Source organism: Rhinolophus sinicus, chromosome 14 (genome assembly GCF_057876585.1).
Source record: "Rhinolophus sinicus isolate RSI-liver-muscle chromosome 14, RSI-T2T, whole genome shotgun sequence".
Taxonomy (NCBI): domain Eukaryota; kingdom Metazoa; phylum Chordata; class Mammalia; order Chiroptera; family Rhinolophidae; genus Rhinolophus; species Rhinolophus sinicus.
In genome coordinates, this window is record NC_142514.1 from 141,311,728 (window position 1) to 141,339,233 (window position 27,506).

A 27,506-nucleotide genomic window follows, 5' to 3' on the forward strand; every position below is an offset into this window, starting at 1 on the left:
CGCCTCCTCTTCTGGCTTCTTCTGTGTCTCCACTCCCCTATCTGCAGGACCTACCAAGATTTGGGTAGAGGAGGCTGGGGGCTGGGTGGGAAAGCTGCCCAATGCACCTTCGGTGAGCTGCTGGGGCAGAAGAGTTTTGTTCCTTCTCCTGAAAAGGATTCTGTGTCCCGTGTAGACGCTTGTGGCTGAGTCCGCGGAGAGTCGTGTATGGCAGGTCCTGACTGAGTCTAGGTGGTTTTCCAGGAGAAGAAAAGGTTCTCTGGAGAAGGGTAAAAGGCTGAGGGAGACAGAAGGGGTCATTCAGTTACTTCCTCGCCTGACCTTCATCACACACTCTGCCAAGAGTACTGGGAACCAGAGGGTCACACCCGTGGCGGCAGGGGGAGGATTGAGCTGGGGGAATTAGGAGAGGGGAAAGGCAGGCCGGTCCCTTAAAGTGCAGGACAAGGTCGTGTGGCCTTCAGGACAAGCAGGAGGATCGAGGGACCTCAGCGCCAGAGACCCTCCCTCCCCCTCGGCAGCAGCGCGCTGCGCCTGCACCACCTTCCACGCGCCCTGGGCGCTCAGCTCGTGGGTCTCAGCTCTCCAAAGGCTCTTTCCCTCCGCCCCTCAGCCTTGGTTCCTCTGCTGTGTCTGTCTCTGGCCTTGTCTTTCTGAAACTGTCCCTCCGTGTGTGCGTCTATCACTGCCCTGTTTTGTCTCATCTCTCTCCCGTCTCCATCGCAGTCCTGGTTTCGTCCATGTCTCGTTCCTGCACCTTCTCTGTCTCCATGTCGCCTTCCTCTCTTTCTCCATCCCCCTGTCCCTCTCTCTCTTATCCTGTCTCCTCTCTCTCTGCCTTGTCCCCATCTCCATCCCTGCTTTTCTCTAGTCCATGTTTCACCTTTGTCTCCATCTCTGTCCCTGTCTTCCTCTTGCCCCCATCTCCAATCTCCCTCTCTTGCCCACGTCTCATCCTTGTCTCCATCTGTGTACCTGTATCTCTCGTCCCTGTCTGCATCTCTGTCTCCTCTCTCCATTCACGCCCCCATCCCAGGCTCCGTTTCTTCGTCGTCCTTGTCTCCATCCCCCCTCCTGGGCCGCCTCCTTGGTCCCCGCCAGGATGGGACCTCGCTGGGGGCGGGGCCGAGGGCTGGATCGGAATAACTCGGTTATCAGGACGAATTGAATTAACTTCTTCACACGAGCGCTGCCGGGCCCGTCTCCCCTCCCTTCTGCTGGGCTGCAGGTGGGAAAACCGGGGAAAGGGGTCGGGACCCTCTGGCCTGGCACGATACTTAGAGACCAAAGGTCTGGTCTGGATTTGGGTGGAATGGGGACTTTAGGGATGCGGTCCCGCGAAGCCCCGCCCTGCACCTCCCGAGGCCCTCAGCAGGCGGCGAGGACCCTTTGGGGTGGAAGGGTCGAGGATGGATGGGGGCGGGGCCTGGGCGGCCCAGGCCCCGCCCCGAGGAGCTCGCCCCGCCCCGCCCCCTCAGCGGTGTCCTGCGCGTTAAAAGGCGCGCGGGCCGAGCCTAGCTGCACTTGCGTCGCACCCGTGCGGATAGCTGCCGCGACGGGGCGGGCGGACTAGCAGGCGCTCAGAGCCGGCCTTGGGTCCTCGGCGCCTGGCGCTCGAACTCCCATCCCGATCCGCACCCGGCCCGGGACCCCGACCCCGACCCGGCCCGGTCCAGCCCCCGCCCTCGCCCCCCGGGCCGATGGACTACTCCTACCTCAATTCGTACGACTCGTGCGTGGCGGCCATGGAGGCGTCCGCCTACGGCGACTTCGGCGCCTGCAGCCAGCCGGGCGGCTTCCAATACAGCCCCCTACGGCCTGCCTTCCCCGCGGCAGGGCCGCCTTGCCCCGCGCTCGGCTCCTCCAACTGCGCGCTTGGCGCTCTACGGGACCACCAGCCCGCACCCTACTCGGCAGGTGAGCCCAGCCCCGGCGCAGCCCTCCCTCCAAATCCTGCAGAACCCCTAACCCCTTCCCTACTCGGCAAGTGATTGAGACTGTCTCCCAAGCTACCGCCATCCCTGCCCTGGCCAGAAAATGCCCCGCAGGACCCCAATTCCCCCTTGTAAGACATAGTTACCCTAGGCAGAGTTGAGACCCACCCTCTCATCCTTCCCATTCCTCATTGTCGATGCCCTATCCCTATCCCGCGCTTTTCGGGTCAAAGAATCAGATGGCTGGTCCAGCCCCAGGCCCCTCACCAGGCCCTCCCGGCCCCACCTGCAAAGATTGACCACCAAACCTCTCCATCCCCTGTATTCTTGGAAGACCCTCCAGGCCCATCCTTATCATCCCCATCCCCACCCCCACTTCATGCCTGACCCCCACCCCCAAGGACCCCTACAAGCAGCTGAGCTTTTCAGATGGAAACCTTCCTAGAGCCCCAGAAGCAGGCCCCTCCTGCCTAGTTTTGGACCCATTCCACCTGTGCACAAACCCTCTTGCACCACTGAAATCCGTTCTGTGACCTGAAGAAAAGGGTTCCCAGGTCGTTAAGCCACTTTAATTTCCCCATTCCCCATAGAGACTCTCCCAGCTAGAGTCAAGCCCCTTGATCCAAGTCCCCACCTGAACCCTCAGCCTCATGGAGCCTCTCAGCCATCCCTATCCTTCGATTAGAGCCCAGATTGCCCCACCCAATCTCCTTATTTCCTTCCTTGCTGGAAAGACCACTGGGACCCAAGTAGAAGACTGGGGTCTGGGGGTGGAGGAGGGGAGGGATGGTGAGATAAGGACCTGGATTTGGAGAAGTGATAACCAGAGAAATGGAGCCAGAAACTGAAATACGGGTGGGGAGACTGGGTGCTCTGGGCCTGATGTGGATGGGGATTGAGGACATGGAGAAAGGAAATGGGGAGATTGGCCCCAGAGAGATGAGGTTCTGAGATGGGGGAGATAGGGACAGGTACAGAGAGATGTGAGCAGAGATAGGAAGATTGGGGACCTGGGAGAAATTGGGACCCAGGGTTGGGGAGATGGAGGTAAGAACCAGGTGATGGAGACAGGAAGTATGGGAGATGGGGACTAAGGAAGATTGGAAACAGGTGAAGAAGATGGGGATAGGAATGGGGTATTGGAGATGAGGACTAGGGGGATAGAGAACTAGGGAGATAAGACAAAGATGAAGGATATTGGGGACCCCTGGAAAAATACAGAGACCTAAACAGGGGTTGGAGAGAGGGATGGGGAGATAGTGTCAAAAACACTTTCTATAGGGCACTGGGGACTGGGATGGGGAAGGTGGGAAACAGGGATGGGAAGAGAGTGAGGGGGAGGGCTGCAGCCGACTTCTGGGGACCTGGGACACAGAAGGGGGTGCCTGGGAAGAAAAGGAGCAAAGAAAAGATGGAGGGACCTGGGTGGGGAGAAATAAGGACCCTTCCCAGTGGGCACAAAGAGAATGGTCCAGAAGGGGAAAGTTAAAGAGAGGTGTGGATGGAGAGTGGAAGAGGAGACACCTGGAAGAGAAGGGCATGTGAGATGCAGCTGAGGAAATGAGGCCTGGGAAAGAGAGAGATGGCAGGGTAGAGGGGGGCCAGATCAGTACTGCAGAGAGCCCATGGCAGGATTGAAAGTAGACCCAGGCTAGGGTGTCTCAGTCGCCCAGCTGAGGTCCAGGACTGGTTACTGGGGAAAGCAGCGATGCTGATAAGACCTCACAGCCAGGCAAGGCTAGGGTGGACAGGGCAGGACCTGAAGTCAAGCGGGCTGACTGACTGAGGGAGTGACACGCTGGAGGTGGAGGGAACACGGCGAGGGCCGACAACAGGTCAGCGGCCTTGACCGGAGGATCAGATTTTGGTTCCCTCGCTGCTGCTTTTGGGTCTCCCTGCGCCCTGTCACCTTCACCCCTGCCGGCTCCAGCGAGCTATAATGAGAACGAAGCAGAGGAGATGTGCCAGGGGCGGGGAACTGTGAGCGATCCCCTTAGAGGCAGGACGGAGCGGGCTGAGCGCGGCCCCTCACGCCTCCACCCTCATTGCTTCCCCCTCCCGTGCACACCCGTAGTGCCCTACAAGTTCTTCCCGGAGCCGTCGGGCCTGCACGAGAAGCGCAAGCAGCGGCGCATCCGCACCACGTTCACGAGCGCGCAGCTTAAGGAGCTGGAGCGCGTCTTCGCCGAGACCCATTACCCCGACATTTACACGCGGGAGGAGCTGGCGCTCAAGATCGACCTCACTGAGGCTCGCGTACAGGTGCGTTTGCGCGCGTGTGTACGGAAGTGTACCCGCGGAGGGGGCAGGCACAGAGAGGCGGTGGGACAGAGACCTCACTAGGCGGCGGGCAGGTGCATCCTGCAGGAGGAAAGCTAGGAACGGTCAGGGGCCAGGGCACAGGCTGGGTATAGTTGGGCAGGAGAAGACGGGTATCCTGGGGAGGTGGTGAGGCCAGGACTTGGCAGGCCTGAGGCCATCGGGAGAGATGAGCTGTTCAGCCCCACGATTTCCCTTCAGTCCCCTTGGTAGGGATGGGCACGCAGAGGTGCTCGGGAAGCTAGGACGGAGGCCGATGGCTAAAGGGGGTGCCTCGGGCGGCCTCAGGGCCCAGAAAGGCTGAGGAGTGGGGGAAAGAGGGTCAGTTCCTTCAGGTTCTCCTCCCCAGCTCTGCAGCTGTGAAACCTCTGAGCCTGGGGCAGGCGCAGGGCAGAGGAAAGCTGCGCCAGGACCGACCCCGTTGTCTGTCTTACAAATCCGAGTACAGACATCGGGCTGGCCCGATTTTACTGGAGACCCTGAACAAAAGGTTTCTCTAGCGCCCTAAGCCTCTCTACACGTCTGCGGGACACTGGAGGCGGGTACTCTCGGAGCGTCTCTTAGGAGGGAATTTGGGAGACAGGTCCTTGGGTGACAAGGAAAGCGAAGGCGGGTCCGCGAGTGAGCAGATCCCAAAGGGAAGACCCTAAGGACCTGAAGGACGGGGCAAGTGGAGGAGAGACGAGCTGAGTGGTGGAGGACGGAGAAGGGCCACGCTGAAAAGGCTGGTGATTATCCTGACCCAGCCTCTTCCGGGCCGAGGACTCACCCGTGCCTTATGGCCCCAGGTGACCAGCCCCTGTGCCCACAGGTCTGGTTCCAGAACCGCCGGGCCAAGTTCCGCAAACAGGAGCGCGCGGCCAGCGCCAAGGGTGCAGCGGGCGCAGCGGGCGCCAAAAAGGGCGAGGCGCGCTGTTCGTCCGAGGACGACGACTCTAAGGAGTCCACGTGCAGCCCAACGCCGGACAGCACCGCGTCACTGCCGCCGCCGCCCGCACCCGGCCTGGCCAGCCCGCGCCTGAGCCCCAGCCCACTGCCAGCCGCCCTGGGTTCCGGGCCCGGCCCTGGGCCGGGGCCACAATCGCTCAAGGGTCCGTTGTGGGCCGGCGTGGCGGGCGGTGGGGGCGGCGGGCCGGGCGCGGGAGCAGCCGAGCTGCTTAAGGCCTGGCAGCCAGCAGAGCCCGGGCCTGGGCCGTTCTCGGGGGTTCTGTCCTCTTTCCACCGGAAGCCCGGCCCCGCCCTCAAGACCAATCTCTTCTAGCCGCCGGACTCTGGAGGCTCCGGGTCTGCCCCCAGAGACGCCCCTGCCCCTCCAGGACCTGACAGAGTCCGTCCCCATCCCGGCCGCCTTCCTGGAAGTCCCCATCCGTCCCCGCCTTCCACCGTGTGACCCCTAGGTGTGCCCTCCCCAGCTTTGGAGACCAAGTCAGGGCCACTCTCGTCCTCACCCACCCCCACCCAGTAGAGTGGGGTACTTTTCACTGGGACAGCCCACCACCACCACCCCAGGAGAGCCTGGAGCCCCTTCTAGCTTGGCTTTCTTTGGAACCGGAATCAAACGCCTGTTCCTTACACAGTGCTCGAATGTGAAGGTCTTCAAGGAGGAATAGCCGGCCTCCTCCCCTCCCTCTGCAGCAGGCTGGGTCATTCCTCACCATGGTGACCAACCGGCTGCCCCACCCCTGGGACCCACCCACACTGACCCCACCCATGCAAAGGCCAGTGGTCACAGGAGTAATCAGCAGCCTGAAGGGTAGAAACCGCCAATTTGTCCCTCACGCCTTTCCTCCCATCCGCAGCCGGTCTGGCACAGAGGGTATGCCCCTTAGAAGAGTGGAGGGGCTGCCAGGACAATGGGACAGAGAGGTTTCCTCTTGATTTTTTTGTTGTTCTTTTCCTTTCTAAAACTTATAATTTATTGAGGTGAGTTTTGCTCAATCCAAATAAAACTTAATTTATTGAAGATAGCATGTTGGCAACCCCTCTGAGTACCCAGGATGGGGATAGGCTGCCTGCAAGAGCCCAGTCCCCCATGCTACCAGGACCACCAAGGACCCACGCGTGCCCACATAGGATGGTATAGACCAGGAGACAGCGAGAACTAAGCAAACTGGCACTTATGGCAGAAATCCTCCCCCCACCCCTTACCGGCCCCAATTAAAGTGCCCGCCTTCCCTAAACCCACACAGAAAAGCTTAAATAAACCCCAGCCCAGTCCTTGGGCTGTTCCTTCATTTCCGGATGGACACCCCAGAGTGAGGGTTGGGGAGAGGTCCTAGGTGAGCCCCTCTGCCTGTAATTCAGGCTGGAGGAAACGGATTAAAGTGGGGGCCCAGACGTACCCAAATGGACCCCTCAGGCACCCCTGGGGCTGGGAGGAGTCCAGAAAGGGAGCACAGCACCAGAATAACCAAGGTCCTTGGTAACCACGGCAACTGATCTCTGGCGCCCCGACCAAAAGGCGAGGGGCAGGATGTCCTAATTAGGGCATTCCAAATGATTGAGCAGTGGGGAACGCAGATCCCCAATAAATACGCAGGGAGGTACTGCCACGCCCCTCATAACTTTTCAACTCCCGGGCCACGCTGGGTGTTTGTGGGGGGCGGGAGGAGCTCTGGGTTCGCAGCTTCGCAGCGCCAGCACGATCACTTGCTGAGTTGCAGGGTGTCCAGAAGTAGGCGCTTGTGAGCTGGGTCCTGCACCCCGGCCTCCTCCAGGTCCTCCTCGGTGATGTCGCTGTAAGAGTGAGAGTCTGGGAGGTGGGCGAGGTGCTCCGGAGGGCCCGTAGCTCCGCCCCTGGGGCCCGTAGCTCCGCCCCTGGGGCCAGATCCACCCCACCCGCCTCCAGCCCCGCCCCCACCTGAGAAACTCCAGGTCGTCCCAGCCATTGTGCACCAGGCCCTGCTCATAGCGCTCCAAGCCGATGGCCCGCAGCCAGGCGCCCATGCCCGCCTCGCCCAGCCTGCCAGCTCGCCCGCCCTGCGGGCATGGAGCCTAAAGGAATAGGGCATGTCAGGGGAAGCACTGACGGTGCCCCCCACACACACACACACAGAAGCACCCCAAACAGCCACATTCTGCCACGTGCTCTGGAGGTGGGGGAAGGGAAGCAAGGACTGGGGCTATATCATGTATCCCCCAACTCCCCATGCCCAGCTCAGGGTAGACGGGTGACCACTGAATGTTGAATGGTGGAGTAAAAGGTTATCACAGTTCATGGGCAAGCACACACCTCAGGTACACACAGCCAGCCACCCCTGGTCCACACACCTCCTCTGCCAGGTCCTCCTGGATGCTCTCTCGGATGCGAGGTGGAGGAAAGCTGAGGGGCCGGCCATAGTCCGAGGGCAGTCCCCGGGGTGGCTGCAACTCCAGGGGGCCTGGCAGGAGCACTGAGCGGCCAGGCCCAGCGGGAGCGTAGTCCACCTCACTCAGGGTCTTGGCCATCTGCAGTACCGAGCAGGAGCGGTCGTCTCCACTGGCTACCTCCCCCAGGAAAGTGCTGGTGGGTGAGGGACCTGGGGGAAGTGGGGGTCTTGGATGGGCCTTGGGAGGTGGTGGGCCACGGGCCTCACCCCCACTGCGTCCCCGGATCACTGGCCCTGGCAAAGGATCCAGGCTGGGGGGCAAGAAGATGGCTGAGTCCGGCAATGGTGGGGGTGGAAAGTCTGGAGGGGGCAGTGTGCCTCCAGACTCCTCATCTGATGAGCTCCCCTCTCCCACACGGGGTGGCCGATGGCGCCCGAGCTGTGGAGCAGGCACTGTGATGGCCACCTTGTTCTTGGTGGCAGGTAGGACAGGAGCCCTGGCAGGCGAGGGTGGCTCTGGGGGCAGCAGCTGGTGTGGGACCCCTTCAAGGACGTAGTAGGCAGGGTTATTGAAGCTGTTCTTGAGTGGGGGGGCCACCACCCCTTCTGGCTCTGGAGCCCCCTCTGGCTTCAACCTGGGTAAGGGAGCAGGATAATTAAGTCAGGACCCAGAAACCCAAATTGAAGATCGTAGGTGCAATGGAAGGAAAACCAGGTTTGGAGCCAGGAGACGTGGGCGCCAGTCCTAGACTTGCATATGATGGTGAGCACATCCCTTTCCCTCTCTGGTCCTTGGTGTCCTCATCTCTGACGGGGAACGGGATAGCTGAATGGATAACACCTAAACTTCCTTGCCTCACTCACTGAGATTCAGATCTTTTATAACTTGTAACTGTGAAACCTGAGTGTAAAGGGGTGAAAACAGGTGCCAGAAGGCAGGGCAATAAAAAAAGCCCTTTGATGAGAATGACCAGCCCGATTTGGAAAGTCTCCAGAGGCATCTGAAGGGCCAGTCTACTGAGGAATCTTACTCAGGAATTCAGGTTAGTTTTATGCAAGTCTGGTGATAAAACGAAGGTGATTGATACAGCTGAAGATGAGTGAAAAAAGGACCAAACTGGACCTAGGAGTTTTTATTTAAGTTCAAGCAACAATCCAATATAATTAGAAAGCAAGCCTTACTTTCCCAAAGTATGATCCACAGAACACTAGTTCCCCAGGATATTAATAGTTATTGTGTAGAAAAGAAGTTTCCTGGCCCATTAAGTTTGGGAAACTATTCAACAGAGTTGAAAAAGGATTTCCTTCCTGTCCACATGCTCAGAGCTTTTGCTAATACTAATATGCATTGGGAATATCTAAGAAAAGAATCTAGCAAAAACCATTTCCCAAACTCATTTGATCACAAACCCATTTCCATCTTGTAGGACAGAATGCGCCGAGAGAAATCCCAAGTTGAAGCATGTGCCTTCTCCACACAGAAGGCTCAAGCTGTTTACACGGAGGAAGCTGTTGCAGAAACCATTTCTAATTCTATTTTTTAAGGCAGAATTGAGAGGAAAGGCTGACCGTGCTCCCTTTGACTCAGGGAGCCACACCTAAGGGAGGCCTGGCCAGCCAAAGTGGCCATGGGCATAGGGTGCCAGCACCTCCTGCCTTGGGGTGGCACAGCACCCAAGCAGCAGACGCACCACAGGCTGGCCCTGAGAGCCAAGCACTGCAATGGATAAAGTAGGGGGGATGACAGGTTCTTCTCTCACCTGGGTGTCAAGGGTTCCTCCCGGGGAGCTGCTCGAGGTGGGGCTGGGGGCCTCCCAGTTGGCGGTGGTTTCTCTGGTTCTTCAAATAACTTGGACAATGGGCAGGAGGCCTCTGTGGGGGCTGGCTTGCGGCTCCCTGACCTGCCAGGGGTGCACGAGGCAGGGAAGATGAAGCAGGGCTGACCAAAGCCCCCAGGTACCCTTTACATGACACCAAACAATAGTCCCAGCTCACCTGGGCTCCTGGCTGCCTCGGGACACAGAAGGGGCTTTGCTCTTTGCTCCTGCTTCATCCTTATCAATGCTGATCCACTCTGGGGAAGGAAGGGAAAGGAGGCTCAGAGGGGATCTGGAGTGCTGGATCCCAGACACCCACTGACTTTCTAGCCCCTTCCCAGCTACTCCTCAGGATAGGCTGATTCCCAGCCATGGCCGCAGCACTTCCACATACTGTGTTCCAGGGATTCCAACATGCCCTCCTCCCACTCCGTCCTCCCCGCCTAGACCTGCCCACACCACCCCATCTCATGCCCCACACCCCTCCTAAAGGAGCCCCCACCGTAGAGCCGCTCACGGGTGCCCAGGCGCTCTGTGGGCACCCGCACCTTCATGGAGCCGCGGATGTTGCCTGTCTCCTCGCCCCGGTGGGACAGGAAGGTCAGGAACTGCTGGGCTGTGCTGCCAATCATAGACTTGAGCGCCACGACGCACTCCCCTGAAGGGCAGAAGGAGCAGACTCACAGGCTGCCAAACCTTCCTAGGACCCGCCTGGCTTGCTGTGCCCCTTGGCACCCCGGCCCCCTCACCGTAAGACTCATAGCCATCCATGGACTTGACCGTGAGCAGGAGGTGCTGGTCCTGCAGGTACTCGATGTCCGCGAGAATCGGCTTCAGCTGGGGGGGGAGAGGCCACGTGAGGAACAGCCCCCACCACCCCCTCCTGCCTGCCACTGGCCCCACCCTCAGGCTCCTGCATGCTCACTGCCACTCAACTCTTGAGGAAAGACCCTAAATCCTTAACACAGAAGACACAGCTCCACATGGGCCTTTCAAAGCACTTAATAGCATTGTAACTAATTAATTTTCTGCATCCTCAAGGGCCTGACATTTAAGAAAGGCTCAAGAAGTATTTATTGAATGAATGAACAAACTGTGACTTCATTCCACGCCTCCCAAATAAAGCAAACACCCTCATCTTCACTCATGCCACCTCCTACCTGACCACATGGACACATATGCGTGTGCTCTGCCTGCCCTCCCAGCCAGGCCCCCGAATTCCCTCTGCCACACCTCTCTCTGCAGCCTCACCGTGGGCAGCTGGCGCGAGGACCACTGCACTTTGAGGAAGTTGATGTTGTCACTGCTCTGGGCATCGTTCTCGAAGCTCTTCTTGTACTCTGGGGTGGGGGGAGGGGACACCCAACTGAGTGCCACCTTCCGGCTACTCTTCCCCCTAACTAGGGGGCGGACTGCTCTGGGCACTTCTGGCCTCCCACCCCCCGCCTGGCCCACTCCAGCTCTGGGGCCCCTCTGACCCTCCAGGCAGGTGGAGTAGAACTCAATGAAGAACTTGGTGCGGCTGGCTGTCTTCACAATGGCCTCGATGCTCTCAAACTCAATGTAGGCCTGGTCTGAAGTCTTTGAGAGCCCTGAGGAGCAGGGGTAAGAAGGCAGACGTGAGAGCTGAGAGGGTGGCAGGAGGAACAGGAGAGAGGAACAGCCCTGGGACAGGAAATCAGGGGCCCTGGCAGAACAGAAGGGAGGGCCAGGAGGGGCCTCCTCAGTGCCACGAAACAGAAAGACCCCAAAGCCCAGACCCCGCTTCGGGGCAGACAGACAACCCAAGGAGGAGAGGCCATCTAAGAGGGGGCCAGGCACCAGAATGCCACAGGGATTGCCGCCAATAATCCACCATACCATCAGGCACACACAGGGGCACACATGTGACCCCAGGTGAACACACATACATGTTTATATTCAAACATACACATACATACTCATGCGCATGTACCTCTCACAATGACCCAGGCGCACAGACACCCTCACACATCATATTCAGAAACATCCCTGCCTGTACGTGTAAACACACACACATACACACTCAAACTAATGCACATCCCAGGCTTCCACCTGTGCCCACCCAGATGTGTGCCATACCCACAAGCACATCCAGAATAGTTACCTTTCTTGGAGATGAACTGAGAGGTAACTCCAACCTCAAATGTCCCAAAAACGGGGGAGTGGTCGCTGGTGACAATATCATCGGTACAACCTTGGGAGGGGGATAGGAGTAGGGAGTCAGGGGAAAGCTCTTTACTCTCTGCTCTCACTTCCCAAAGTCGGGGCAGAGTCAGGACACTGACCACCCAGGATCACCCATCACCCCGTCAGGGAGGCTCTGACCATAGGAATTGCAGATGATGTGGGTCTCGGGATAGGATTTCCAGAGAATCCGGTCACACCATGAAGGCACATTGGTCCGGACCTGGAACAGGGACGGCAGCATGGTCAGGGCTGACAGCTGGGGGTTGCTCACTGTGAGCCCCCAACGCCCCCCAGAGCTGGTGAGGCCCCACACCTATGGCCTCAGAGGGGTCATAGGTGCTAGAGTGCTAACTGCAGAGGCCCACACCCTTGACCTCACATACATTCTTGGTCCACTGCAGCCCTGGGGGTGGTCTCCAAGGCCCACCCTGTTCCCACTCACCCCAGTCGGCTTCTGCTTGTGCCAGGCGTATGTGTCCCGGGAGCCCCGCTCGTAGCGGTAAGTAGGCGGGAAGGAGATCTCCTCCTCACCTAGGGAAGGCAGGGGACAGGGCTCAGGGACTCCACAGACCTCTGGCCCTCAGAGACCTCCTACTGGGCCCATACTCACTGAATCGAAGGAAGACCTTGTGCTTTTCCCGCTCTAAGTTGAGCTGGTCCACTCTGAGCAAGGGCTCAAACTCCTTCCTGCTGATGTAGTTCAGGATCTCCTGGGGTGGAGACACAACGGCTGGAGACCTTCCCTCTGAGCCAGAGCCAGAGGTCAGAGCCTCTGACCCCCAGCCCAGCCATCCTACCAGCCACCTGCTGGGCTCTGCTCACACCTGGATATCCATATCCAGGCGGTAATTGAGGTCCCCAAACCAGAAGAGGTGAGTGAAACGCAGAGAGATGTCAAAGGCGCTGAGCTGCCGGTCGCCCAGAGAGAGCAGCCGCAGAATGTCCAGGTAGTTCTGGTTCCGCCTACAGTGGGGAGAGGGGGAGGTCCCTGGTTCAGGACTCAAGGACAGGAGGAAAGGTAAGAAGGCTCTGGAATCAGGGAGGGCATAGGGATCAGTGTCCCGGGGGATGGAGAAAGGTCAAGGTCAGGGACAGACAGAAGCATCTTGAAGTGGGATAAGGCAGAAGGGGTTCTTTGGGGATGGAGATACAGGTGGGTCATGGACTGGGATATGGGAGACGGATGGGTCTCAGGCAAAGAGGGTATGAGGGTAAAGAGATTTGGGTAGGTATCCCCTCACCGGGCAGTCTTCTCATTTCCCGAGGTGAGGTGACAATTCACAAAGCCAAATGAAGTGCCATTGAACATGAAGGAGACACCCACAGCCCCCTTGTTTCCTGTCGTGGCAACAACAGGAAGGCCCAAGTCACCCTCAAATGGCTCCCAGCTCTCCTCTCTGCCCCTTGAAGCAGTAGTGGGAAGATCCTCCCACCCGACCCCACCCCATGCTAACAGGCAGGCAGGCCCCTGAACACACACCCACACCTTCCCTGGGGGTCCACACGGGGCACAGACAGTCCATCTGGAAGGCCTGAGTCTGTCTGCATGTGTGAGCAGAGCCCATGGAGATCACAGAGGATCCCAAGCGTGAAGCTGCAAGGACCTACGGATTCTGGGCAGAACCTACCCTGGGGAAGCACTGGACTGCAAACCAATAGACATGGGCACTGTACCAGGCTCCACCACGTACTGGCTGTGGTGGAGCGGTCACTCAACCACTCTGGCCCTGAGTTTTATCATCTATGAAATGGAGATAATTATCTTGGCCTGCCTTCCTGATGGGGCTGAAAGAGACTTAGAATATGGACATGCTTTACAAAGTTGAAAGAGTTCTATATATGGAAAAGCTGAGACCACCCAAAACAGGGAGACCCTGGGCTGGAAAGGAAACAGGAGATGTGGATACAGACCCCGCCCGTTCTGCTCACCCAGGGTGTTGGCAATGCCTGTCTTCACGCTGGACGTACTGACGTGGCTGATGCGGTTCTCATGCTCTGGCTTGACCAGCACAGCCACTTTGATATTCCACAGTGACTGCATGGCAATCTAGATAGAGGATGCAGAGTCACCTCTGTCCTGAGCTGGGCTGCTATCGGCACCAACCCCCATCAGCCCACACTGGACGGTCCTGGCAGGCACAGGATAGGAAGGCCTGCTATCCTTGTTTCTCAGGGACCAGAGAGAAACAGACCCTCCCATAGCGTGAAGGACAGGTTAGATCTCCTAAAGGATATACTCATGGAGAGGGTCAGTCAGTCAAGTTGTGTTCCCCATGGTCAAGCAGGATAGTTTGGGGGTGGTGAGTGAGGAGAGGGGACTGGACAAGATGACCCCCCTCACCGGGCGGTAATCCAGATCTGTGAGCTCCTTGAGGCCCCCACGGAGCAGGTCCAGCCACTCTCGGTCACCCACCGAGTTCTCCTGGGTCCCAAAAACATAGATGTCATGGGGTATGGTCACTGTGACCTCATCCAGGGTCTTCCCCAGACCCTTTGATGTGAACCAAGACGTCACATTTTTCGGAGGTGGCACACTTCCTGGAGGTGGAGGGGATAGGGAGTGGTCAGGCCCCTGCCCTGGGGCCATTTCTCTTCCCACGTCAGCCCTTGCCCCCGGGCCTGACCCATGTTCCAGGTGCCTATGAAGACGGAGATCATGTCAGGTTCATCCTGCTTTGAGTGCTTGTTCTTCATGAGCTGCAGCAACTGGCAGAAGGCCTCCCGCTTCTGGGGAGACAGCAGCCAGTCAGGGCAGGTAGGCAGCCAGGGAACCCCTCTTTCACAGGGATACCCGGCTAAGTGACAGGGACCACGAGGGGTGGGTCATGCCTGTCCGGTTCCCCACTGCATACCCACCACTCATGCATATAACAGGCGCTCGACAAAGGTCTGAATGAGCATTTGAATCCATCCGCAGGCCATCCACGCCCCATCTACATACCCTCTGCCCTGTCAGACCCACCCCTGCCAGGAAGGATGACATGCTTACATCATTCGTCCCCTCTCTTCCCGTCCCAGGGGAACCCCGCGGCTGCCAGTGGCCCGGCCCAACCTGCTGCTCACCCGGGCACTGACGAAGATGAAATCCTTGCGCTGTGTCCGGTCCTTCTCCTTCTCAAACACAACGCCCAGCTTGTTCTGGACACGCTGGGACTTAATGAGCTGGCGAACTAGGGGATAGAGGATGGGTCACACTGGCCTGTGCTCCAAGGCCGGGGCTACCCTGCCCACCCTCCCAGGTCAGGCCCTGGCTCACTGCGGTCATGCGTGAAGGTTGTCCAGTCCTCCTGCGAGTCCCGCTGTCTCCGCAGCAACACCAGCCGCCCGCCCTCCACGTCCACGCTCAGCGTGAACTTCTGTGATTTCCCAATCTTGGTCAGGTCACCCAGGGTCACATCCAGCTTCACCTGCAGGCCAGGAGGTAAGGAGGTGCTGAGAAGACCTTGGGGCAGGCAGCACCCCCTTCAGCCCATGAGGCCCCACCTGGCACGCTCTGCCATGTACCTCAAAGGCCTGCACAGGGATGGTCTTGGCCTTACGTGTGGACGGCTGCAGCGGAGCCGGGGGAGCTGTGGAACTCATATCCTGTAGGGCTTTCAAGGCCTGGAGGGGGCAAGGTCAGGGGATAAGGTCAGAGGGCTGGGGCCAGGAGAGGCACAGCTGAGGTTGGGTCAATGTTAAACTATAGATTCAGAGTTGAGATCAGTTAGGCCAATGCGAGTGGTCAGGGAATGGTGGATCAGGGGTCAGAGGTCAGGAGTCAGGCTACCTTCTTCTGGATGCCTGACAGGAAGTCCTTTAACACCGATAGCTTCAGCACTAGGCTCTCTAGTTCCTGCTCCCCAGTCTGTGGTGGGTTCTGCGGGGAGAAAGAATGAGGCTTGTACACGAGGCCACCAAGCAGGAGGTCGCCCACCCAGCCCCAGAAAATGAACCCATTCCCCAGAGGTCTCCCCACAAGCCCACCTGCTGCTGCAAAAGGCGGGTCACCATGGGTGAGCTCTGCTGGTCAAACACCTTGGACAGGATCTCCAGACCCGACAGGACCTTGTCCACCTCACTAGGAGAGAAATCAAGTCGGAAAAACTCCCCACCTCCCCACCCCCCGATCCAAATATAGGGAAGGGAGGGCTGCAGCCTCCACCATGAGGATACAAGGGTTCAGGTGAGGAAAAGTCAGGAGGCAATGACTGGATCCCTCTTCAGGGTCAGAGGTCAGGGCATTCGCGCAGCAAGGGGGAATAGGTGAGGACAGGTCAGAGGTTAAGTGTGCAGTACACGGTGTTGGATGTCCCAGGTACCTGTGCAGCCTCCGGCATGAGGTGGCGAGGGTGCGGGTGAGGTGGGGCAAGTTGCTGGCTCCACTCCGAACAGCCTCCAGGTCCAGCCCGTAGCTGCCCTTCAGGTACTCGTGCGAGACAGTACTCAGCCCATTGGGAGCACTTCAGGGAGGGGTTAAGAAGTCAGTGGAGGCCCTGCTGACCCTGTCCCAGCAACCTTATCCTGTCCTTAGAGGAGATGATACTGGTGACAACCAAAGTGCCATGGATCAGGGTGTCTGTCTCTGGGGCTGAGATGGGATGGGGATCCCTGAGGGTGGGGCTGGGGCTTAAAAGGTCTCCCTACCTTTGGCGAGGACATAGTTCTCAAAGGAGAAAGGGACTTCCTGCTTAGTGGAGGGTGTTGAGGTCTTACCTCTCAGCAGCTGGAGTTGTAGGGGTCTCAGGGGCTGGCGGGGGGCTGCTGGGCCCCATAGGGGCAGAAGTGCTGGTGGAGCCAGAGCGCGGGGGCAGCGGGGGCTTCTCATCCTCCCCATCTGTGGACAGGGATCAGCGGGGAATCTTTCTGGGCCTCCTGCCCTCAGTGAAATATGGGGGTGCCATGGCGGTCAGAGACTTCCATGGGAAGGGGGTAAAGGGCCCTAGCATCATGGTTAGGGGTAGGGGGCGTTAGGGGAAGTGGGTTGAGAAAATGGGATGGGAAGAAGCAGGTAGTGTCTGAGCACAGGGCAGGGCAGGCATTTGTACACTGCACACCGGGTGGCACCTGAGGCATCGCGGTCGTCCGAGGGGTCCAGCTCTCGCTCCCGCTCTACAGGCAGCAGCAGGGCGCAAACGAGGCCCTGGTTGGGCTGGGCGTACAGGCCGATGAGCTCCCCCAGGGTCTGGAAGCGGCGCACAGGCACGCCTTGCGAGGTCTGAGGTGAGGCCAGCAAGGGTGGGAGAAAGGTTAGCCAGCCAGTCCCAAGCAATAGGCTAGAATCAAGGTCAAGAGTCAGGGTCCAAGCTCCTACCTGCACAGCCAGGAAGTCTTCTCCATCAGGTAAAATTCGGTATGTGTGCACATGCTTCTGATACCTGATGGCAAGGCAAGGGTCAGAATCTGTTACCCCCAGGATGGGGTTTAAGCCCCAAGGCACCTCTCCTCCTGTCACTGTGCTCAGACCCCAGCCCTTTCAGTTTGGTTTCCCTAAAACCATTTGCCCAGGCTATACAAGGTTAATGATGGGGCCTGTCCACATCTATCCTGCCAGTGTCACCAACAAGCAGAACTCCCCATCCCCCACCCAGACCTACAAGTCTCCACACCCACTGCAGGGCCTGGAAAGCAACAGGCAGCTCTTTTGTGGCCTCCACAGCTGTCTAAACAGCCCCTCTGGGCTATGGTACCAGTCTGGGTCCCCCGCCAAGTAAGAGTCCTCAGAAGCCTGGGTAACCGCTGTTTGCATGCATGGGCGATGTGCTAACACACATGTGCCTGCTGTCTGTGTTTACGTTGGTGTCTAGCTGTGCTGAAGTTTGGTGTGCCTGGGGCAGTTTTGCTAGGGAGTATAGGGGTATCACTCTAGGGATTTCTCCCCCTTTCCCCAGACACCAGGAAATTGGGATGACCCAAGGAGGCCCCCTGTGGGAGACTAGGCCTCTAAGAGCCCCAAACTGAGGAGGGGCAAGAGGGGTGTTGACAGATGGCAGCAACAGCTGAGCAGGTGACAGCTGAGCCAGGCCTGGGTGGTGCAGACCATTCTCAGTGGGGCTGGAAGACTCCCTCTGCAGCCACACCTCAGAGCAGTCTTGCCCAAGGGGAGTCACCTGGGCCTGTGTATATTGGGCAGGAAGGGGCATTGGGCCTAAGAGAACACCAAATGCCTGTTTGAGAAGACCCTATACCTTGGCCACAGGATCATGCCCTCCCCTCAAGTAAGCCCTTTCTGAGGACTCTCTTGGCTGCCCACCAGACACAAGCCATGTGGGTGTCTGTGTGTTGACTGGGTGTGTTCGTTTGTGGACTGTGGACCTGTGTTTATAACAATAATAGCATCCCATTAACTGAGCCCTGTCTCTGTGACAGACCAGGTACTCAGCACCCTACAGACGTGATCTCACTTAATCTTCACTTTTTGAGGCAGATATTATCCCCATTCTCCAGAAAAGGAAACTGAGGATCACAGAGGAAAAGTAATTTGCCTAAGGTCACAAACCAGGTAAAAGGCAGAGCTGGGATTCAAAGCCAGGGCAGATGCCAGAGCCTATAAGCTGGCCTGCTGGTCAGATTGCCTGCGCCTGTTGGGGCAGGAATGTGTCCTGAATGTTACCCACGTACATGTAGGTGTGAATACAGGTAAGCAAATATGTTTCTGATTGCCCAACCCCAGGCCCCTGAGATACAAGGAGTAGCCAGAATCAGCTGGCAAAGCTGAAGTACCCCTGCCACAGACCCTCACCCCACCCATTTCCTCCCCTGGCAATGGAGCCAGGATTCTCCCCTCCTGGGACAATAACGTCCCTCAGTCAGACACAGACCCAGCTGTCCCCCTCCCACTCAACAGCTGACAGAGCACCTGCCTTCCTCCCCTCCCTAATTAGGGGGTAGTGCCTCGGAGGGACTAGGAGGCAGGGCTCTAGGATATTCATCTGCCGAGGCTGTCCCTCTTTAGTTTCCCCTGCTGAGCCTCAGACTTGGGGCATAAGCTGAGACTTAGTGCCTCCTCCTCGTCAGGTCCACTGCCTAGGTGAGGGTGTCTCAACCTCAGCACTAGTGGTGTTTTGGCCTCTATAATCCTTTGTTCTGAAGGACTGTCCTGTGCTTGTAGGATGTTTAGCAGCATCTCTGGCTTCTACCCACTAGATACCAGTAGCACCATACCAGTTGTGACAACCAAAAATGTCTCTAGACATTGCCAAATGTCCCCTGAGAGGTAAAATCAGCCCCAATTGATTGCCAATGCACCCACAAAGATGTACAGAAAACAGAGGGGAAGGAACAGAGGAATGGGGTTGGGTGGTCTCCTGTGGCTAAGGAGGAACACAACTAGATCTAAACAAAGCAGCTCTGTAGCTAGCTTCCCACTTACCACCTCTCCCACTCCTGAGACCCACGGGAGCCCACCCAGTGTCAGACTGAGTGGTGCCGGGGATAGCTCAGAGAGAAGACTCTAAAACTGAAAGTGCAAACTCACCCCAACACCACCGCCACACATGGCTGATGGGTATAGGCATAGGACCAGGCCCACTCAGAGAGCTGCCTCGTCTAGGCCCACGCTCAGCGCTCATAGCTCAGGGCTAGTGCAGCCAGGAGCCAGGGTACACACACTCACTCATTGATTCATGAAATAATGACATGGCCCCATACAGCCTCACCCCCTTCTTCTCAACACCACCCTGCCTGGCAGCCCCAGGCAAACACAGCCAGGCAGGCTGGAACCTCAGTCCTGGAGGCATAGTGAGGCTCCCTAAGGGAGCTGCTGACCATCCTCACACACCCCATCAGTACCTCTGGTCTCATCCCCCACTATGCCTGCCACTTAGACAGCCAATCTCTGTATAAACAGCACTACACACAGCTGCAAAGGTACATCCTCACCCCCCCACACACACACCTGCTCCTTCTACCCGGAGGGTGCTTGAGGGGGTCTGTCAGAGAGTCCCTGTATTTTTCCCCCTTACAGCCTCCCCGGTAACAAGACCGCACATACTTAATATCAAGGCCCCAGAAAGTGCCCCCAGACACACAGCAGGAAGGAAGTGCTCCTTGCATCCTTCCTTAGTTTCTGCATAAAGCCAAGGCCCCACTCTGGGGGGCGCTAGCGTCCCATTGTCCCAAGCCATCCTTATACACTCAAGGAACGAACCCCAGGCCGTGCCCCCGCCGGGGGAGCCCCAGCGCCACTCACAGGACGCAGAGCGCGAAGGCACCCGCCACGCTCTCGCTGTCTCGGACCAGGAAGCTGCCATCACGGCCTGCCCGGGCCAACAGCTCCTCGGCAGCAGCGCGGCTCAGGTCTCGGTGGTACCAGGCGGGGGCCGGGCTGCCCAGCGCGCCCCCCGGCCCGGCGCCCGCTGGGCCCGGCGCCCCACACGCCGAGGCCATGGTCCGCGCAGGGCTCAGCGCCGCCCTTGCCCACCGCCCGGCGCCATCCCCCCGGCACGATGGCGGCTGAGGATGGGACAGGTCCTGGGCTCCGGGCCTGAGGCTCGGCGGACCGGGCCGAGTCGGGGATCCCGGCTCCGCGCTCCGCCGCGCAGGCCGCCTGGTTCGCCGCGCAACCGCCGCCGCCTGCAGCGCCGGCCTCAACTTGAAGAGAAAGAAAAGTTTGTTCAGAAGCGGCGGGGGAGGGGCAGGAGGAGCAGAGCGCAGAGCCGGCGGCCGGCCCCCTCCTCCTCCGCTCGGCCCACCGCCCGGACCGCCCCTGCCCCTATCTCTTCCCGGAGGTGTTGATGCCCCCACCCCGCATTCCTGCAGGACCCGGGACCCCCGAAACTCCAGGGATAACTGGTCACCCAAACCCCACAATGATCCTGCCCCGCCATCATCACCCGGAGGAGATCCAGCCAATCGCCCCAGAGAAATCCAAGTCCCCCCATCCCGCGCCCGACCTCCCCTGAGAATGAGTCCCCTTCAGTACTCGTAATGATATGACCCCCAACTCCCATAGACGTCTAACTGCACCCAAATCCTTCCTTTCTATTTGCACCCCCTACAGCCTCGCGGAATCGAGTTCCCAAAACCAGCGAAGGACCTAGGATGAACCTCCTCCCATTACTGCGGCCCTGACTCCCGTCAAATCCAGCCCCCCTTAGACCTGAACCCCCAGTCTCCACTAGGTCCAACCCTCGACAAATCCCGTGGGGGGGTCCCCTCCATAGAGATCCAGTCCCCCACAAACCCTCAGACGAGATCCAGTGTCCTCAAATCCCAACACACTGTCCCTGGTAGCCCCTCTAAGCCCGGGCAGAGCCTTTCCTCCCTCTTGGACAACTTCCCTAGCACCATCCCCCATACCCGCAGGCCCGGGCCTTGAGGGGTTCAGCAGTCCGAGACCAGGCCTCCCTAGCCCGTCCAGAAAAAGTTCCCTCCACCCCCTGGGCTCCCGACCTCTCCCCAGAGCCGCGGCCGCCGCGCGCCGACCCCTCCACCTCCTGGGCCGCTCCGATGTCCCCTTCCCGGGGGAAGCGGCCCTAGACTCTCAGCGGCCACTTAAGATGGCCATCCTCTGCCGCTGCACCCCCCCTCGCCTTCCGCCCCGCCTGCCGCTCCGCCCCCGCGGCTCGCGGCGGAGCCGGGGGGCACCCGCGCCCCGCCTCCCCTGACCCCTTGTCTCTTTCCCGGACCCACTAATGCGCGGAGTGACCTCGGGCAAGTCACGGCACTAATTCAAGCCTCGCCTTCCCGCTCTGTAAAATGGGGGTAATGTTATGAGAGCAGACTCAATGGGACTGTGCTTGTAAAGCTCTCCGCACAGGGCCTGGCATCCAGTAGGCGCTCCCGAACGGCGGCTATTTTTATTATTAATTAAGGAGTACCGAAGGTGACAGCTGTGTAAACTGTAAAGCGCAGCGGCGGAATGGACGGGTATTATTAGCACCCGCCCCCGCCCCAGCTACTCCCTCCAAGTCAACAAACTTGAGCCTTTGTAGGCGGGACACCGAGTGAGGAGCTCCCCAGACCTAGGCTGCTGCGACGCCCCCGACCCCCCGCTCCTACAGCGGAGCCCGGGACTACTACAAGGCGGTCGGAAAGGGGGCGGGGTCCATAGGAGGGACCGCCCCGCCCCTTCCCCAAAAAAGACCTAGCCGGTGGCGGCGTCTCAGGGGAGTCCGCTTCCTGCCCCGCCCCTCAGTCCCCTAGCTCCTTAAAGGCGCAGGTTTCCAGCCTGGCTCCCACTGCGGCCAACTCCTGGGACGCTGTCGGAGGGTTCCCTTTAACCTGGGACAGAGCTTTCACTTCGCTGAATTGAACCTGTGTCTGGGTCAGTCCGACGACCTCCTTACTCTGTTTCAAATACGCATTGACTTAATCCAGCTGGAGCAAAGACTGATGTGGAGGGGGCTCTGCGGGGCCTTCCAGACTAGATAAATAGAATGATTAAGAGAGCCTCCCACACACCCAACAGTGTCTCCAGGCCCATCTAGAAACCCAACAACTCATCCTCTAATCTGTGCCCAACTTCTGTCAGTCACCTCTTGGTGTGAGGGAAGTGAGTCTGCCAGGAGGGGGCAGCCCTGGTGCGGCGCGGAAGACTAGGAGTCTTCACACCTGATTCTAGTTCTAGCTTGATCACTCACCTGCATAGAGCTCTCAGACAGGTACCCATGCCTCTCGGGATAACTGCAGTCAGAGTGTGGAGGCAAAGACTTCCCCAGGAGGAAAGAGGAAGTGAGAGACCCAGAGGTGAACTCAGGCCCAGTTCCTGGGGGCTGTGCAAAGACAGAACAACCCTCCAGGACAGGCATACCTACCATTCCCAGGAAGGGACAAAGGTAAGAATTTCCATCCCTCTACCAGCCACACCTCCAGGAAACAGCAGGGCTGAACCAGTTCAAGGCTCTTGAATATTTTCTCTCCAGGAACCTCCCAGATTGCCCTCCGCATTGGCTCTCTTCCTCCTCTGGAGGTCCCAAGCCCCAACTCTGCCCCTTTAATCTACATCATGTGTGAATTTTTTTAAAACCCCTCACTGGGAATCCACAGCCTTCCTTAGACTCCCATCCTCAGCTTTCTCACTGCAGAGCTGAGCACAGAGCCTGGCAGACAAGGCCTGGGAGAAAGGGGAGGTTTGCGGACCAATATAAATAATGATTTCCTGGACCTGGCTCTCACTTGGGGCTACAAGAGCAACAGTATCCCTGAGGACTATTAATGTGCAGACACTGGGCTCATGTGCTTTCTAGGCAACAGCTCTTTTATATTTTTCAACCCTGAGGGAAGGAAGGATTATTTGCCCCATTTTAATGAGGAAGAAACTAAGTTTGAGAGCAGTCAAACAACTGTTTCCTTTCACATAGTGAGCAGCAGAGCTGGGATTCAAACCCTCTATCCACCCACAAACTCACAACCAAAATAATTCATCAGACACAGACGTGTCCATGTATTTATTAGAACTGGCTGTCAGAGAAACTACCAGCCTCACCATGGAGCAGGAAACAGACGACAGAGGGATGGATAATGGATGGAGATATGCTTAGGGCTCCCTCATTTGTGGAACTGAGCTGAGCGCAGCCTGGTCTTCAAAGCTGGGGACGTCTGGGTGGGGGGGAAGAGGGGACGTCCAGGGAGGGCTGGACTCAGCCAAGGAGCAGGGGTGTCAGCATCAGGGCCAGGCTGAGCAGGAGAGGCCCAGTCCCACAGCACACGGCCCCGGCATTCATGGCAAAGGCGTAAAACCTTGCCACCTCCTCGTTGGGGTTGCCCTGGGCTGGGTCAAACCACATTTGGATACAGCGGCCACTCCCTCGGCTGTATTGGCTGACCTTGTAGGAGTGACTCCAGAGGCCCTCACATAGGGCTGCAGGCGTGGGGAAGTAGGACTCAAATGTGCGGCACACAGCCTCAGCTGGACACTTGTTAGATCCTGCCCGGGGATGCAGATATTCAGCCCCTGGGCCCAAAGCTCATTTCTGGCTACCCCAGAAATCCTCACTCAATCCCAAACCCTCAACCCCCCTTTCTCCAAACCCACCTCCATTTCCCCACCCAGCAGCCCTCACCTGAGGTCCAGTTCCAGCCCTGGTGCCAGTTGCTCTTGCAGGTGTAGGAGGTGCGGCAGGCTTCCCACCAGCTCTCACAGTCCTCTTTGCACAGGGGCACGTCCAGGAAACGTTCTTTGCGCCAGCTCTGGTTTACCTGGGTGGGAAGTGTGGCAGAAAGGCTCCTCTCAGCCAGGTGTGTCAGCAACCACAGCCTTGACTGAGCTGGAGGGCAGCCTGCTGGGGTGGGGTGAGGGAGACACCCATACCTGCTGGATCCAGGGCCCCAGATTGGGGGAGCACTCATAGAGACAGGTGTCCTGAATGAAGTGGCGCTTACAGGCAGGCTCCATCTTGCCGCAGTGGTCCCAGTTAAAGTTATAGAGGAGGGAGGTGTCCTTGTGCAGCTCCTGGCTGGTGCTGACGGAGCAGCAGGCGTTGTTCTTCCAGGGTCTGCACTGGGTGGGGAGGACACAGGACACAACCTTCTGCCACCTCCAGCCTCTCCCCATTTGGTTCTTGTTCTCCTGTCCCAGGTAGGTTGCCCTAGACCTGCTCATTGTGAGTGCCCATCTCTCCTTGGCTTCCAGGAAGTCCCGTCTTGGGGGACACTCAGTTACAAAGTGTGATCAGGGGGATGTGGGAGACTGGGAGAAACCCTGCCTTGGGGGGGGGGACAAAAACTATCACTTTTACAGCCCTTAACGCTTTATAAAAACTTCTTTAATTAAAAAAAAACTCCTTTAATTTATTCATTAAAAAATAATTATTGAGTACCTATTCTATGCCAGCCATTGTTCTAGATGGAATACAGCAAAGAACAAAACTGACAGAAATATGTGTTCATGGAACTTACATTCTGGTCAGGGGAGTCAGACAGTAAGACACTAAGATAGAAAAAAATATGTAAGGATATGATCAATTATATGGAGAAAATCGCAGCAGGCAATGGGAATGTGGAGTATGGGATGACTGTTGAAATTTTAAAATGAGTGGTTGTGAAAAGCCTCATTGGAAGGTGACATTTTGAGCAAAGGAGGAAAGAGAGTGAGCTATGTAGTAATATATGTTGAATAACTTCATTCTTGGCAAGTATTAAGATCTGTGTCTCCCCTCCCCCGGCCCCCTGTGGCTAGACCAGTGCCAGACACAAAGCAGGCCCACAAAAACATTTGCTGAAAAAAGTAAATGAAAGACCTATTTATGACTTCTTAAATCTAAACCGAACTCCATCTTACACGTAGACACACCATATTTTAGCAAGGTTTTAATATAGACCAGATTTTCCAGGACAACAAAAACTGTGAAAGAGAAAGCTGAACTACTATGTGTTTTGTTTTACTGGAGCTATTCCCTATTTTAGAAAATTATGTCATCAATGGCAATGGTGCTTAGAGGATTTCATAGCATTTAAGTTGCTGCCTATATCAACCTTCATTTGTAGCTGCCCCAATCATAGTGATTTTGTGAATCATAAAACGTGCTATTTCATCATGACTTCTAATGTAGATAACAGAGAATGGACATATTGAAATATATAGTATTTTATTATAAATTACTTTCTTTTTGATTCTCCTTTGTATTGCAGGTAGAGAGTTATGTTGATATTTTTAAATTAAATGTACAAATAGGTTCTACTAGCTTTGAATTCCTTTCATTCCAGGATAGAAAACAGTTTAGACAATATTTATCATAAAAAGGAGACATGGAGTCTAATAGGGTTGCAAGTGACTGGCATAAATTTTTATAGAATGTGTGAATGTCCTCTGTCACAGTCAAAATGGGTCTCCACTGCTACCCTTAGCACTCCATGGGGCAGGCACACAGTGAAGGTAGGAAGAACCATCCTACCTCAGTCTCCCCCCCTCCAAACCCCTGAAGTTGTTCACCCCAGTCCTCCCCCTACCCCACCATAAGGGCTGGTCATGTCCAGTTCCTCTGTGCGTTCATATGCTCTTCTAGGCCTCAGTTTCCTCATTTGTGTCATGTGAAGAATATCATCTACCTACTTCAAAGGACCCCTGGGAATATGAAATCGTGTACAGAAAATACGTGACATGTAGTAGGTGATCAATAAATGAATATTCCATATTATCACGGACTTTTCTGAGGAGGCCACCCCTAAAATCACTTCAACTACCCTACCCCCAACCATTCCCTCACCACCCTAACTTCCTCTTCCCTGTCAGAACCAACCCCCTTCCCAACCAGAGCCACACTCACTCCAGCCATACCTGGTCATGCAGCTTGTCCTCAGGGCCTGGCTTTGTCTTGTGGTGCTTGGCGTCCATGCAGACGTTGAGCAGGTCTGTCCTGTCCCTGGCACTGCACATGGAGGCTATCCAGGCCAGAAGAAGCAGAGGTGGTGTCAATTTCCAGGACATGTCTTTCTGTCCCTGCAGAAGAAGCAGTAGTTAGGGAGACCAAGGCCTGAGGGGAGAGAGCCCCATACAGGGTGCTTCCTTCACCCCCTGCTTCAGTCTCCCAGTCTCCACAGTGAAGGATGGGGTCAGACCCTGTTTCTTCAGTGCTGGGAATCCTGAGGCTCCCTGAGACTGAGGAAGAGGAGTCTGGCAAGAGGGGCTCCCTCACCTCAGGTTTGGAGGGTTCAGAAGAGGATCTGGGATTAGTAGGTGGGCCGTAGGGGAGTCTTCCCAAGTTGGATGAAATGCCTTATGCCCTCACCTTTTCTCTGTACTTTATTTTTAAAAAGTAATTGAATAGTTAATGTCCATGCTTTACTCCTCTTATCTTGTGTCCAACAATTGCTTTGCCTTTAGATCCTGGATCACCTGGGTCCCATGCCAGCTTAGAAACCCAGTTAGCCTGGGGAAGGCAGTAACCCAGCTCTACTGTGTTCTCCAAATCAGCATAAAAATCAAGTGATATAACGCACAGGACCATGTTTGGTTAAATGATACAGAGTGGTGGGTTTTGAACAGTTTTGTTCCCTCAGACTTTCTCCTTCCCTATTTCTTAAAAATCATGTCCTCCTTCCAACCCCATTGTGACCCCCTTCTCATCTCTCTCTGCGAGCTGGACTGATGTACCAGTTCCCCACTTTGCCGCTCAAAACACAGAAGCGGAGACCCCTGGACCGGAGGGACAACATAAAAGGCTCCCATGTTGGAGCAGCCAACCAGACAAGTACTTAGAGTCATGGGAGGAACCTGGCAAAAGTAACAGCCACCTTCTTTGTTCATGACTGCCCCTCACCACCCTCACCCCCACGCCCCACCCCCCACCCATTACAGATCTGTTCCTTTGGGCTCTGTCACTGAAGTGCCTAAGAGTTGATAATGAAGACCCATTCCTCTCCCTCACCATCCCCATATGCAGTTGATTACTGAGCCCTGGCAAGGGTCCCTCCAAAAGCCTTTCTGGAATTCACTTCCCTTGGCTCTGTGTTTGGGGCTAGGTCTTCCCTCTTTCAGTTTTCTCCCCTTCAAGTCATCCTCCCCCAGGAGTCAGAGTGATCTTTCTAAAGAAAGATATGACCCTCCCCCTCTGCACAAACCTGCCAAGTCCCCCCATTTCCCCTGTCACCGTTTTCCTCTTAGGGCATCTTGCCTGAGGCTCCTTTGCTGCTAGAAGCACACACTGCTGTGTCTGGATTGGCCTCTCTCCAGGCTGGCAACAGCTCCAGGCCGCTGGACTGTCCCCAATGGTCGCTATCCGCAGTGCAGGATACAATATAAAACCTCTGGTAAGCCCAGAATGTGCCCTGCATTTAACCATCTCCTTCCGCCTTCCTTCTCTTTCAAACCCCACCCCCTTCAAGGCTCCATTAGTTTGGCAAGTTATCCATTCCTGTTTTGTTTCATCTCTTTATTTGTTAATTTACTCTTTCCAGGATCCACACATTTCAGCATTCATCAAAATCTAGGGGAATCTGATTTTTTGAAGTATCCCAAGTGGTTGGTAGGATAAAGCTAACTTGAGAGAGATGAGGTGTGG

General features: G+C 56.8%; 3 protein-coding genes across 7 annotated transcripts; 1 reads left to right on the forward strand and 2 right to left on the reverse strand.

The window, feature by feature from the left end:
- Positions 1–1,454: 1,454 nt before the first annotated feature.
- Positions 1,455–6,071, forward strand: PHOX2A (paired like homeobox 2A). Its single transcript, XM_088791595.1, has 4 exons — positions 1,455–1,917; positions 4,009–4,210; positions 4,553–4,560; positions 5,000–6,071. Exons 1-4 carry the CDS (start codon positions 1,701–1,703, stop codon positions 5,512–5,514), a joined length of 942 nt encoding a protein of 313 aa, XP_088647721.1. The 5' UTR covers positions 1,455–1,700; the 3' UTR covers positions 5,515–6,071.
- A 120-nt stretch (positions 6,072–6,191) lies between these two features.
- On the reverse strand, positions 6,192–22,290 carry INPPL1 (inositol polyphosphate phosphatase like 1). Of its 4 annotated transcripts, none has more exons than XM_074335829.2 (29): positions 22,149–22,290; positions 19,757–20,157; positions 16,880–16,943; positions 16,633–16,783; positions 16,282–16,402; positions 15,888–16,028; positions 15,553–15,646; positions 15,356–15,445; positions 15,091–15,189; positions 14,843–14,993; positions 14,650–14,756; positions 14,211–14,313; positions 13,928–14,124; positions 13,516–13,633; positions 12,828–12,924; positions 12,411–12,549; positions 12,197–12,296; positions 12,029–12,117; positions 11,725–11,806; positions 11,504–11,593; positions 10,857–10,970; positions 10,630–10,718; positions 10,128–10,215; positions 9,881–10,036; positions 9,557–9,635; positions 9,322–9,462; positions 7,524–8,196; positions 7,114–7,247; positions 6,192–6,989 (listed from the first exon to the last, which is right to left on the reverse strand). In XM_074335829.2, the coding sequence occupies exons 1-29, from the start codon at positions 22,152–22,154 to the stop codon at positions 6,899–6,901; spliced, it is 4,005 nt and encodes a 1,334-aa protein (XP_074191930.2). In that variant the 5' UTR covers positions 22,155–22,290; the 3' UTR covers positions 6,192–6,898. The 4 variants fall into 4 exon arrangements, with proteins under 4 accessions (XP_074191930.2, XP_019599869.3, XP_019599870.3 ...); XM_019744310.3 differs by lacking the exon at positions 22,149–22,290 and adding an exon at positions 20,959–21,117; XM_019744311.3 differs by lacking the exon at positions 22,149–22,290 and adding an exon at positions 20,866–21,061.
- A 634-nt stretch (positions 22,291–22,924) lies between these two features.
- Positions 22,925–27,278, reverse strand: LOC109454036 (folate receptor beta). Of its 2 annotated transcripts, none has more exons than XM_019744325.2 (5): positions 27,096–27,278; positions 25,784–25,945; positions 23,819–24,007; positions 23,571–23,706; positions 22,925–23,434 (listed from the first exon to the last, which is right to left on the reverse strand). In XM_019744325.2, the coding sequence occupies exons 2-5, from the start codon at positions 25,931–25,933 to the stop codon at positions 23,148–23,150; spliced, it is 762 nt and encodes a 253-aa protein (XP_019599884.2). In that variant the 5' UTR covers positions 25,934–25,945; positions 27,096–27,278; the 3' UTR covers positions 22,925–23,147. The 2 variants fall into 2 exon arrangements, with proteins under 2 accessions (XP_019599884.2, XP_019599881.2); XM_019744322.3 differs by having other exon boundaries at positions 27,120–27,277.
- Positions 27,279–27,506: the final 228 nt, after the last annotated feature.

Excerpts from the sequence above, each read along its gene's own strand:
- PHOX2A (XM_088791595.1), top strand. The coding sequence starts at position 1,701 with ATGGACTACTCCTACCTCAATTCGTACGACTCGTGCGTGGCGGCCATG. Across the intron at positions 1,918-4,008 it reads GCCCGCACCCTACTCGGCAG|TGCCCTACAAGTTCTTCCCG; the intron begins GTGAGCCCAGCC and ends GCACACCCGTAG.
- INPPL1 (XM_074335829.2), bottom strand. Across the intron at positions 15,446-15,552 it reads CCCGCCTTTTGCAGCAGCAG|AACCCACCACAGACTGGGGA; the intron begins GTGGGCTTGTGG and ends TTCTCCCCGCAG. Across the intron at positions 12,925-13,515 it reads AGGCATTGCCAACACCCTGG|GAAACAAGGGGGCTGTGGGT; the intron begins GTGAGCAGAACG and ends TTGCCACGACAG.
- LOC109454036 (XM_019744325.2), bottom strand. The coding sequence starts at position 25,933 with ATGTCCTGGAAATTGACACCACCTCTGCTTCTTCTGGCCTGGATAGCC. Across the intron at positions 24,008-25,783 it reads AGGACAAGCTGCATGACCAG|TGCAGACCCTGGAAGAACAA; the intron begins GTATGGCTGGAG and ends CTCCCCACCCAG. Across the intron at positions 23,707-23,818 it reads TGGGGCCCTGGATCCAGCAG|GTAAACCAGAGCTGGCGCAA; the intron begins GTATGGGTGTCT and ends CTTCCCACCCAG.